At 41.2% G+C, this 12586-nt stretch overlaps 1 protein-coding gene and 1 long non-coding RNA gene across 3 annotated transcripts in view; one reads left to right on the top strand and one right to left on the bottom strand.

The window, feature by feature from the left end:
* Positions 1 to 7612, bottom strand: part of ASH2L (ASH2 like, histone lysine methyltransferase complex subunit) — a 32239-nt gene extending 24627 nt beyond the window's left edge. Inside the window, exons 1-5 of the mRNA XM_041751979.1 lie at positions 7388 to 7612; positions 6660 to 6726; positions 6394 to 6539; positions 2099 to 2187; positions 1736 to 1830 (exon numbers count right to left, since the gene is read on the bottom strand). Coding sequence (XP_041607913.1) covers positions 1736 to 1830; positions 2099 to 2187; positions 6394 to 6539; positions 6660 to 6726; positions 7388 to 7575 — 585 coding nt within the window. The 5' untranslated portion in view covers positions 7576 to 7612. The remainder of the gene's footprint in view (positions 1 to 1735; positions 1831 to 2098; positions 2188 to 6393; positions 6540 to 6659; positions 6727 to 7387) is intronic.
* The window catches only part of LOC121489234, a 39338-nt gene continuing 34235 nt past the window's right edge, over positions 7484 to 12586 (top strand). The window contains exons 1-2 of one of the 2 annotated variants that reach the window (XR_005987303.1): positions 7484 to 7622; positions 7824 to 8266. This is a non-coding gene — a long non-coding RNA (uncharacterized LOC121489234). Of the gene's footprint in view, positions 7623 to 7737; positions 8267 to 12586 lie in introns of those variants that run through there. The other variant, XR_005987302.1, reaches the window with a different exon arrangement.

Genomic DNA, 12586 nt, shown 5'->3' with positions numbered 1-12586 from the left:
GGGTTGTGAGATGGAGCCCCACAGTGGGATTAGAGATTACTTAAATAAACTTTGCAAATAAATAAATATATGTATATCATAGCAGACTAAAAAACAAAGTAAAATAAATTCAGGAACTATTTTAAAGACAAAAAAGACATTATAGGGATGCCTAGCTGGCTCAATGGGTAGAGCATGCGATTATTGATCTCAGGGTTGTGAGTTCTAGCCCTATGTTGGGTGTGGAGCCTACTTTAAAAAAGAGAGAGAGAGAGAGAAAGAAAGAAGGAAAGAAAGAGAGACATTACAACTAAATGTAATGTGTGATCCTTGCCGGGATCCTGGATAGAGGAAAAAGCTATGAAAGATATTAAGACAATAATAACAGTAAGAAAATATAACTATATATTTTATATAAAAAATAAAAACTTTATATAAGTAGACAATAGTATTACATTAACACTAAATTTTCTGAGTATGATCACTGTATTATCATTATGAGAAAATACCAGATATAATGTTCAATTTAGTCTCACGTAGCTTAGAGAAAAAATATAGACAGGATGATAAAGTAAATGCAATAAAATATTAACAACTGGTAAATCTAGGTAAAGAATAAACAGATGTTCACTGTACTACCTGAATTTTTCTATACATTTGAAAAATTCAAAATAATTTGGGAGGAAAAAATAAGAAAAAAACCCCACAAAACAAATCTAATCACAACACATCTTTAATGCAGGAATAAAAAGAAGGTGAGCGGGCTGTCTATAGGACTAGATCCTAACTTCTATTCAGTAGAAAATCCCTTGCAGGTCTGATCCCAACTACATTGGTCTCACCAGACACCCTATACAAGTGTCTTTCAAACTGTAGATCGCAATCAATATGTTATAAAATCAATTTTGCAGATCAAATCTAGCCCTGCCTAGAACAGGAAATAACAGAGTACAGAGGGAAAAGATCAGAGGATAAGCACTGTTTGGTGAAATTTTTGTTTCAGTTTTTTTTTTTTAAAGATTTTTTATTTATTTATTTACAGAGACACAGAGAGAGAGGCAGAGACACAGGCAGAGGGAGAAGCAGGCATCATACAGAGGGAGAGCCTGATGTGGGACTCGATCCAGGGTCTCCAGGATCACGCCCTGGGCTGCAGGCGGCGCTAAACCGCTGCGCCACCGGGGCTGCCCTTTTGTTTCAGTTTTAAATGAAAAGTAGGTAGGTATAAAAGTATACTAGGTACAATGTAAACTCCACATTCTAAAATTTATTTAATTTTATTTTGACACCATGAATCACAGTATAGGAAAGACTCATGGATGGGTTAATCATCTAATTTTGATTCCTGACTTTCGTTGTGTGGTTCTGCAGTTTAATAATAGGATAACTCATTTAAATAAACTCATCCTCTTCCTTCTGACAAAATCTGTACTAACAATCCATACAAATAGCTAAACTGAGCTGAGTAGGTTCCCCTCAAGATCTGATTATTACTTGCAGGATAGTCAGTTGTTACTTCTATAATGCCAACCAAAACTATTTAACAATTCACCCAACTAATAACTAAGCCAAATGACATAATTTGCACGTACTAAGAAGTTAGTAAATCACATGAAATAAGTAACATGTAACTACTGAATCTACAGTCGTATATTCACAAAAATTGGGGGGAAAGTACTTATTGTTAAAAAGTATATTTAGAAGTTCCACCTAATTCTTTGACATAACTGTGCAATTACATTAATTTCTTCTCTACCTTATCTTTGGAGAACATGGTTTTTGGATGTTCATCCTGTGTTCGGGACTGCCATGTTAGGTTGGCCAGAGCACTAAGGCACATTTCCTTCAAGTCTATCAAAAACAAAATAGAAGAAAAAGTTATCTATAGTATTATCTATTACCAAAAGAATATTAACCTACATGGTCCACAAATTAGCAATTATAGCAGCTAAAAGTAGAGTCATCATTAATCTGAAATGGACAACAGCCATTACTCAGAGCTAAATCTGAACTTCTACCAGCTACCAGGCAGAGGTTTCTGATTCTGCTACGTCCAAATCCCTTTTGTTTTGCAGCTAACCAGAGAACAATTTTGCAGCACTCCATAGTTTGTTCTTACTTGCTTGCTTCCGGAGGAAATAGGTATTCCCACTATGATGGCACACATTGCAGTGAAAACTATAGTTGGTCATGAAAGGTAGACAGGATCTGCAGAACAGCCAGATTAAACAGATTAGTGAACTTCTCAACACACATTTCTTTATGAGAAGTAAATCAACAGAATCAACAAGAATCCCTTTCTCACAATGAAATTAAGGGAATAATATTAATATACAATTACAACTTAAAAAGGTCATCAAAACCAAAACAAGGCTTGTATTTTTACAAATAGATGGATTTTTCTGTTACAAAAATTTAATAAGACATTATCTACCATAGTGGATAATTCATCACCAGGAAGGTTCTCACTGGGATCTTGTCCAAGCTAGTTTGTTATAGTATTTGAGCACCTAAAAAGATTATCCTAGGCCAGTTGTGGAAGACAAAGCAGGCTCTTTAAATACCTTTATATATAAATATTTGTATGTACATGATATGTAAATATAAACAGCTATATAAATGTTTGTATATAAATTTTATTTAAATACTTAAATATTTATTTAAAGTGCCAGTAACACTGTTGGGAAGGGCAGAGAGAAACTATGACAAGATTAATTAAAAATGTAAATAATTGTGGTGCCTGGGTGGCTCAGAAGGTTGGGCATTTGACTCTTGATTTTGGCTCAGGATGTGATGTCAGGGTTGGGAGACCGAGCCCCGCATTGGACTCTGTGCAGAGCGTGGAGTTGGCTTGAGATTCTCTCTCTCTCTCTGTCTCCCTCTGTTCCTCCCCCTGTTCTCTCTCTAAAATAAATAAAATCTTTTTTAAAAATGTAATTATTCAAGAAAACAACACACAGTCACAAAACATTACTTATCTCATTATCAAAGGAATCCTACAGATGGTAATTAGTCTATTAGAGTTTTAAGCATCCAAGTAGTAACTTCAGATTTAAGAGAAAATATTTCTGGAGGACATAAGTTATGAACTGGATTTGGGAAGATGAGTTGGTTTTCATTTCTCTAGGTGTGAACTATGTATAGAGATGAGAAAGGGCCAACTAGGGGGCAGAGAGGCAAACTGCTGTTAATTAAATTTGTCTCAGAGAGGGGATTTGTCAGGGATATGGTTAAAAAAAAGAAAAGTAAAAAGTAAGGCTTGATAGGTAGGAAGTGCAAGGAGCCAGGTATAGCTGGATATTTTCTGTGGGTAATACGAATTCCTTGAAGGCGAAGTGACATGGTTAAAATTCCAAGTTGCATGACAGGATGGGTCTGAAGAAAGAGATTACAAAAAGCAAATGTATGTAAGATGTTTTTTTGGTAGCTCCAACAGAAGGTAAAGAAGGCCTCACTTAGGGTGAAATTAATAAAAACAGAAAGGACAAGCCCCTACACAAGAAGAGAAAAAAGTTGGTAAAGCTTGGTGACTAATGGAGGGGGGCAGGAGGTGAAAATTCTACCTACTAAGGGTGCTTATATCACGAAGATGAAACCTCCTAAGAGGGAAGTTTGGGGCAAGAGAAGACTTGTCTGTTTAAAGGCAGACAGAAAGATGCCAGAGAAAGGGAGAGATTTAAAAAAATGATGGATACTGAGGATATAACTGAGGAAACCAATGCATTAGAGAAAGAGGTGTGGTAGGGACTGCACCCAATGACTGGAAAAGTAGAGTACAGGGAGACCTTAGTCTTAAAAAGGAGAAAAGTAGGGCAGCCCAGGTAGCTCAGTTTAGTGCCGCCTTCAGCCCAGGGCCTGATCCTGGAGACCCAGGATTGAGTCCTGCATCGGGCTCCCTGCATGGAGTCTGCTTCTCCCTCTGCCTGTATCTCTGCCTCTCTCTGTGTCTCTCATAAATAAATAGTTTAAAAAAAAAAAAAAAAAAAAAGGAGAAGGGTAACAGAAAAATAGGAGACTGGTTTAAGTTGTAAGAGAAGAAATCAAAATAAAAGCAGGATAATCTTGGATTCAACTGAAACTTGCTTGAGATATCCTCAAAGAGAAGCTTCCTGAGTGTGTGTCTACTGTCACCATTCAAGAAATAAACATTTCTGTGAATGTTTAGATTGAGTTCCCTTGCCTTTACATTGCTCTCAAACCCTTTCTGTTCAACAGCCCACTGTGACAAAATCACCTCAGAAAGTAAAGCCTCAGGGTGCCTGGGTGGCTCAGTTGAGAATCTGCCTTTGGCTTAGGGTTGTGATCCAGGGGTCCTGGGATCAAGTCCCATATTGGGCTCCCCATAAGGACCCTGCTTCTCCCTTTCCCTATGTCTCTGCCCCTCTCGGTTTCATGAATCAATAAATAAAATGAAAGAAAGAAAAGAAAGAAAAGAAAGAAAAGAAAGAAAAGAAAGAAAGAAAGAAAGAAAGAAAGAAAGAAAGAAAAGAAAGAAAAGAAAAGAAAAGAAAAGAGAAGAAAAGAAAAGAAAAGAAAACAAAAGAAAAGAAAACAAAAGAAAGAAAAGAAAGGAAGAAAGAAAAAGGGATGCCTGGGTGGCTCTGCAGTTGAGGGTCTGCCTTTGGCTCAGGGCGTGACCCAGGGGTCCTAAGATCAGAGTCCCACATCGGGCTCCCTGCACGGAGCCTGCTTCTCCTCCCTCTGCCTCTCTTTGTGTCTCTTGTGGATAAATAAATAAAATCTTTTTTTTAAATAAATAAAAACTTAATAAAAAAAGATAAAGTGAAGCCTCAAACTACAGATATGTAGATAGTTGTTATTTAATTGAAATAGAACATGTTGGGATCCCTGGGTGGCGCAGCGGTTTGGCGCCTGCCTTTGGCCCAGGGCGCGATCCTGGAGACCCGGGATCGAATCCCACGTCGGGCTCCCGGTGCATGGAGCCTGCTTCTCCCTCTGCCTGTGTCTCTGCCTCTCTCTATCTCTCTGTGACTATCATAAATAAATAAAAATTAAAAAAAAATTAAAAAAAAAAAAAAAAAGAAATAGAACATGTTTACAGCAGCCTTTTTCCTACCCTGCTGGCTCACTTCCTCCATCTCAGCTGTGAAGGGTAATCTGTCCCACCTAGGTGGGCTTTAGGTGTAACTTCTCAAATTCAGGTACAAACTGGTTTTTACCAAAACTCCAAACTGTGCTTTGATTCTTCCCTAGATCTCCCTAAATTATCCCTCTGGTAAATTTCCTTTCCTAGGCTCTACTTGTCCAAATAAACTCTCCCTGGCCAAAGCGGCCCAATTTTAGGTCTTGTCTGTCTAGGTGACCAGCTTTGCTTATCTTGTATATTCTCCCGATAGAGCCTTCTACCAAGATCAATTCTTTCTTCCAGATCCTTCAGTATTTTTTTTTAACATTCTATCTTAGGTCATCAATCACATGTTAATTAGAACATTAGCATTTCTCAGTGGTTGGGTGTCTGCCTTTGGCTCAGATTGTGATCTGGGGTCCTGGAAATAAGTCACATTGGGCTCCCAGCCCGGAGCCTGCTTCTCCTTCTGCCTATGTCTCTGCCTCTCTGTCTCTCATGAATAAATAAAATCTTAAAAAACAAAAAAAAGAACATTAGCATTTCTAAAACCCATTATAACTTTTTAACTAGAAAGCATACAATAAATTATAAAGGAAGATATTTCTTCACAAATCCACCCAATGAGGAAGAATTTCATAATAGTCTTATTTTGAGACAATCTAAATTTACTTGCATAATATGGACCATAAGGAACACCACAAGAGCTAGCAGAATTATTTCCAGACAGTGGATCAACATCAAGCACTTGCTAGCTGTTTACTGAATCCCTACAATAAAGCAACAGCCTTTTATTCTCAATCATAAAATGATTTTAATTCATTAGAAGAGGTAAAAGATTGGAAATATGTTGAGGAGTAAACACAGGATACTTAAAGGGAGTGAGTTCAAGAAGCCAAAAGGAAAGAAAAAATGGCTCAAGCATGAATAGGCACAGGTCATCTCAAATTTTTGACAATAGGCTTTGTCTGTCATACACACCAACCCTTTCCCCCAAATCCATTAACATTAAAACAACATTTAAATGATACTGTCCCATATTTGTTTATATACTGCTTCACAACTGCACAGCTTTGTCTCCCAACCAAGTAAGCTCAAAGCAAGGATAACACTTAACGTTGCACCTATTTGGTCTGGGCCCTCAATAGGTAGGAAACAAGCCCAGGTTATTAAAACAATTCCTGATTCAAATTCTACTACTCACTGAACAGGGGTTAAAAGACATAGGAAATATGCTTTTATGTTTGCCTACAAACTATCATTCAGCTGTTGAACATGTTGACATTTTTTTCACAAAGCGATTCTCAGAGACCACAAAAAATACTTACGAGGTATCTATGCCAAAGGTGTCTGCTGTGAACCATTTCGTACATATCCCACATTGCAGCTCTACCTCTCCCAACTGCCGGCCATTCTCTTCATCCACCGAGCCAGCCTGAGTATCCATCACCTCTGAAGTATCCCCAGCACCTTCCTGTGTCCACAGAGAAATTATAAAATCAAGTTAGTTGACCCAACTGTATTTCTGAGTCACTTAAAAACTTAAAAAACAAAACCTATTTCGCCTTGCATACATCCAAAAAGAAGTACTTACTAGTGTATCTTTTCCATTAGAGGATTCGGTCTCCAAACCACCACCTACATCAACTGAATTTGCATCCCTACAAGATAATGAAAGCACTCAAGTAAGAATTTTCAAGAGAAACAAACCTCAAAGTGCCTATTTCCAAAGATAATGATCAAAGTACACCTGAACTTCACGCTCCTACGGCTTTTTTCAACTAAGCCTGTTCTCGGCCTGGATGCCCAGGGTTAGGAAGAATATGGCCTAGACAGACGCACCCCCATAGGGCACAGGGAAGCCTAATCTGCCCTTACCAACAAATCTACACTGGATGGAATTGGTCCTCGGGGAGGTTCGCAGAGATGCAGCTCTCCGACTCTGCTTACAGAGGAACCGTTACTTCTTCCAGTCCGGCAATCCAAAGTGGTTTCTTCTCTGGGATAGCTGAGGGGTTCCTGCTCTAAGAGTAAGCTACGAGCCCCGTGCTAGGGTGCCAGAGCAGGGGAGAGAACAAGAACCTGGACTCTCACAGAGAAAGATGTGAAAGGGGGCGTAGTTTCAGACATAGTTCAGAGGGGAGGGCCAAGGGGACGGGCCAAGCGGCGGGCGGGACTACACTCCACGAGGGGGCAGGGCGAGCCGTTAGCAGCAAGACCTAGGTTCGGAGAGGGCGGGCAAGAGGGTTCCCCGGAGCCGCGGAATTCTAAGAGGGGTGGGCCTCCCTCCCTACATCCTCCTCGGGCCACAGGACGTCTCACCCGCTTTCTGCCTCTCCAGAACTAGGTTCCGCAGGTGGAGCAACAGATGCCCCCTCTCCAGCCGGGGCAGTTGCCACTGCTACCACCGGTTTTATCTCCCCTTCTTCCGCCGTTGTTGCATTTGCGGCCGCTGCTGGGCCGGGTCCTGCATCTACTCCGGGTCCGGGTCCGGTTCCCGCCGCCGCCATCACTGCCGCCTCCCAGGGTTCTCGCGAGAATCCTATCTCGGTCTCGCGTGAGTTGCCGACTGGCTTTGTAATCTTCAAACAGTAAAGGTTCTTGGTGGGTCCACAGCTTGCCTGAGGAATAGGCACTCCCGGACCACTTTAAGGGCGGGCGGGCGGGCCCAGATGGGTGGGGCCTCGGGGTGTGGCCTGCTACGGACCCAGCAGGGTGAAGGCGTCGGAAGCAAGAATACTGGTTGGCTTTCTTCTAGGACTTTCTTGGCCAGATACTGTACCTTTTCGTGGCCAACGCTGGAAGTCACCGCGCAGATGAGGCACCTTGAGAGGCAGCTCGAGGTGCCCAAGGACTCCGAAGGTTGTGGTGTGCACTCCAAACGTTCCTCCCCGTGAAATGTGGAAATGTCTTCTACAAACACCGACCAGGACTCGCTGCCCCACCGCAGAAGCTGTTCGCTGCCCTGCCCTCGAGGTCTGCCACCTTGTGCACGCCTAGCCTCGACTGTGTGAGTCTAGAGCCCCAGCTGCACGGGCGCGGACCGGAGAGGGGATGTGGATGGAGCATCCAGACGGAAGAGGTGCGCCGCAGTGCGTGTTCTGGAAGCTGAAGCCCGCCCGAGTTAGGAAGTCAGATGCTAGAGGACGCAGCAGTTGAAAGAAGATTGGCCTTGGAGAAGGGAACAGGTGTCCAGCAACGGTAAGAACCCCAGAAATGGGGCACCTGGGTGGCTCAGTGGTTGAGCGTCTGCTTTTGGGGGTCCTGGGATGGACTTCTGCATCGGGCTCCCTGCGAGGAGCCTGCTTCTCCCTCTGCCTATGTCTCTGCTTCTGTCTGTGTCTTTCATGAATAAATAAATAAAATCTTTAAAAAAAGAAAGGAAGTTGAATCAATGACAGTATTGATAGGTGAAATCACTGGAGTAGTCTCATGAATAAATAAAGTCTTTAAAAAAACAAACAGTACTTTCACAGACTAAAATTTAGACTTTCACAAAATTTAGACTTTCACAGACTAAATAAATATTTATTTATTTTTTAGAAAAGATTTTATTTATTTATTCATGAGAGACAGAGAGAGAGAGAGTGAGAGAGAGGGGCAGAGACACAGGCAGAGGGAGAGACAGGCTCCATGCGGGAAGCCTGATGCAGGACTGGATCCCAGGACCCCGGGTTCATGAGCCCAATGCAGATGCTCAACCACTGAGTCACGCAGGTGCCCCTCCCCCCAAATATTTATTACCTATAGTGGTGGTCTTAACACAGGGCCAAAAAAACTTTGGTACGGCTTCCTCTAGGAGATAGAGCTTGAATCCCACCTCTTGAGTGTGTGGGCTGGACTTACTTGCTTCCAAACAGTAGAATGTGGAAAAGGAAAATAGTAATTTTTACCATGGAGAAACTGGCAGGCACCACCTTAACCAAGTGCTCAAGTTTAACACCACCAGTAATAAATCAGATTAATTTCATTTGCTCCTTGATATGATGCAGTGTGAAGGACGGACTTCATCTCTGGGATTCTCCCCCAAAATCCCTAACTCTGGTCTAATCAAGAGAAAACAGCCAAATCGAAATTGAGACATTCTAGAAAATACCTGATCAGTATGCTTCAAAACTGTCAACATCATGAAAGAGAAGGAAAGACTGAGAAACTCTGGAGGAGACAAGGAGATGACTACTAAATGCAGTGTAGTATCCTGGATGAGGTTCTGAAACAGAAAAGGGACATTAGTGGAAAACTGGTGAAATCAATAATGTCTGTGGTTAATAATATTACAGCAATGTTAATTTTTAAAAAAGATTTTATTTATTTATTCACGAGAGACACAGAGAGAGGCAGAGACACAGGCAGAGGGAGAAGCAGGCTCCTCACAGGGAGCCCAATGCGGTACTTGATCCCCAGACTCCAGGATCATGCCCTGAGCCAAAGACAGATGCTCAACCACTGAGCCACTCAGGCGTCCCACAGTGATGTTAATTTTTTTATTTCTGATCAATGTACTATGCTTTAAGATGTTAACATTAGGGGAAGCTGGATCAAGGCTATGTGAAGGAACTCTTTGAACTATCTTTGTGATTCTTGTGTAAATCTAAAAGTAAATGAAGATATAAATTTAAAAAACTGATGTTAGGTCACAATGTGATTTGGCATAGAACTTTGAAGGAGTTCAAAGAATTGAACAGATTCAATAAATCTGTAGCAGATTCAATAAATCCTAGATGGGAATCTGCTTGTTTATGTAAACAAAAATTGTCAGCTCTTGCATATATAAAAAATTGAAAAATAGAATAGTATTGATGCTAAACTGTCTTATTCTAGCAGTGGTGATACTCATCTATGGATGTAAATCAAAGAAATAAACAATCAGTCTCATTAAGAGTTTTATCTCCAGGGATCCCTGGGTGGCTGAGCAGTTTAGCACTGCCTTTGGCCCAGGACCTGATCCTGGAGACCTGGGATCGAGGTCCCACATCAGGCTCCCTGCATGGAGCCTGCTTCTCCTTCTGCCTGTGTCTCTGCCTCTCTCTGTGTCTCTCGTGAATAAATAAAATCTTTAAAAAAAAATTATATCATCAATAAAATTTTAATTTATGTTTATCAAAACTTGTACACTTATTTGATCAATTGAATTTTATGCAATCAAGGAGAAAGATTTTGACAGTAGAGCCTTAAGGTCACAGAAAGTTTTTAAAATTGTAATTTCAACTTTCATATATATATATTTTAAGATTTTATTTTATTTTTTTAAAGATTTGAGAGGGAGAGAGAACAGGGGGAGGGGAGAGGGAAAGGGAAAAGGAGAGAAGCAGACTCCCACTGAGGCAGAGCTGATGCAGGGGCTGGATTTCATGACCCTGAGCTGAAATCAAGAGTCTGGAGGCTTAACCAACCGAGCCACCCAGGTACCCCTTAAAATACTTTATTTTTAAGTAATCTCCACACTCAACATGGGGCTCAAATTCACAACCGCAAGACCAAGAGTTGTATGCTCTACCAACTGAGCCAGCCAGGTGCCCCATTAACTTTTTTTTTTTTAAAGAATTTATTTATTTATTCATGAGACACACAGAGAGAGGCAGAGACTGAGGCAGAGGGAGAATCAGGCTCCCTGTGGGGAACGTGATGCGGGACTGGATCCCAGTACCCCAGGATCCTGCCCTGAGCCAAAGGCAGATGCTCAGCCATGGAGCCACCCAGGTGCCCCACCTCATCAAGTTTTATATTTATTTCAGAGAAGTATTATAGACTTTCTAGTATAAAAATAAATGCACAAATCTATTATCTGTGTATTGCATATCTATATGTGTATTGTGTTTTATGAGGGAAGAAGAACAATTCTGACTTTTTTTTTTTAAGATTTTATTTATTTATTCACGAGAGACACACAGAGAGAGGCAGAGACACAGGCAGAGGGAGAAGCAGGCTCCATGCAGGGAGCCCGACGTGGGACTCGATCCTGGGTCTCCAGGATCACGCCCTGGGCTGAAGGCAGGCACTAAACCACTGAGCCACCCAGGAATCCCTTTTTTTTTTTTTAATGTCAGTAGTGACACATTAGATTGATTTGACAACCTCAGCAATTTGGAAAACACTGATACAGCATTGTTTTCAAAGTGCTGTGCCTGGGGATTGTGATCTGGGCAGCAACTGCATTTTATTTTATTTTATTTTTTCATTTGTTTTTATTTAAGTTTGATTTTGCAACATATAGCACCCAGTGCGCATCCCATCAAATGCCCTCCTCAAAGCCCGTAACTCAGTTACCCCAACCCCCTGCCCACCTCCCTTTCCACAACCCTTTGTTTGTTTCCCAGAGTTAGGAGTCTCTCATGGTTTGTCTCCCTCTAATTTTTCGCAGTTCCCCTCCTTTCCTTTAAAATCCCTTTCACTTATTTCTTACATTACCTGTATGAGTGAAATTATATGATGATTGTCCTTCTCCGATTGACTTACTTCACTCAGCATAATACCCTCCAGTTCTATCCATATTGAAGCAAATCGTGGGTATTCATCCTTTCTGATGGCTGAGTAATATTCTTATATATACATATATATATACCACATCTTCTTTATCCATTCATGTGTCGAGGGACATTGTGGCTCCTTCCACAGTTTGGCTATTGTGGACATTGCTGCTATGAACATTGGGGTGCAGGTGTCCTGGCGTTTCACTACATCTGTATCTTTGGGGTAAATACCCAGTAATACAATTGCTGGGTTGTAGGGTAGATCTATTTTTAACTTTTTTCTAAAGATTTTATTTATTTATTTATTCATGAGAGAAAGAGAGAGAGAGAGGCAGAGACCTAGGTGGAGAGAAAAGCACGTTCCATGTAGGAAGCCTGATGTGGGATTTAATCCCGGGACTCCAGGATATGCCCTAAGCCAAAGGCAGATGCTCAACCACTCAGCCACCCAGGCGTCCCTATTTTTAACTTCTTGAGGAACCTCCACGCTGTTTTCCAGAGTGGCTGTACCAGTTTACATTCCCACTAGCAGTGCAAGAGGGTTCCCCCTTCTCCACATCCTCTCCAACTTCTGTTGTTTCCTGTCTTGTTAATTTTCGCTATTCTCACTGGTGTGAGGGGTGGTATCTCACTGTGGTTTTGATTTGTATTTCCCTGATGGCAAGTGATGTGGAGCATTTTCTCATGTGCTTGTTGGCCATGTGTATGTCGTCTTTGGTGAAATATCTGTTCATGTCTTCTGCCCGTTTGGATTGGATTTGTTTCTTGGGTGTTGAGTTTAATAAGTTCTTTATAGATCTTGGATACTAGCCCTTTATTTGATATGTCATTTGCAAATATCTTCTCCCATTCTGTAGGTTGTCTTTTAGTTTTGTTGACTGTTTCTTTTGCTGTGCAGAAGCTTTTTATTCTGATTAAGTCCCAATAGTTCATTTTTGCTTTTGTTTCCTTTGCCTTCATAGATGTATCTTGCAAGAAGTTACTGTGGCCAAGTTCAAAAGGGTTGTTGCCTGTGTTCTCCTCTAGGATTTTGATTGATTCCTGTCTCATA

Source organism: Vulpes lagopus, chromosome 4 (assembly GCF_018345385.1).
Source record: "Vulpes lagopus strain Blue_001 chromosome 4, ASM1834538v1, whole genome shotgun sequence".
Taxonomy (NCBI): domain Eukaryota; kingdom Metazoa; phylum Chordata; class Mammalia; order Carnivora; family Canidae; genus Vulpes; species Vulpes lagopus.
This window is presented reverse-complemented; position numbering and strand designations above follow the sequence as displayed.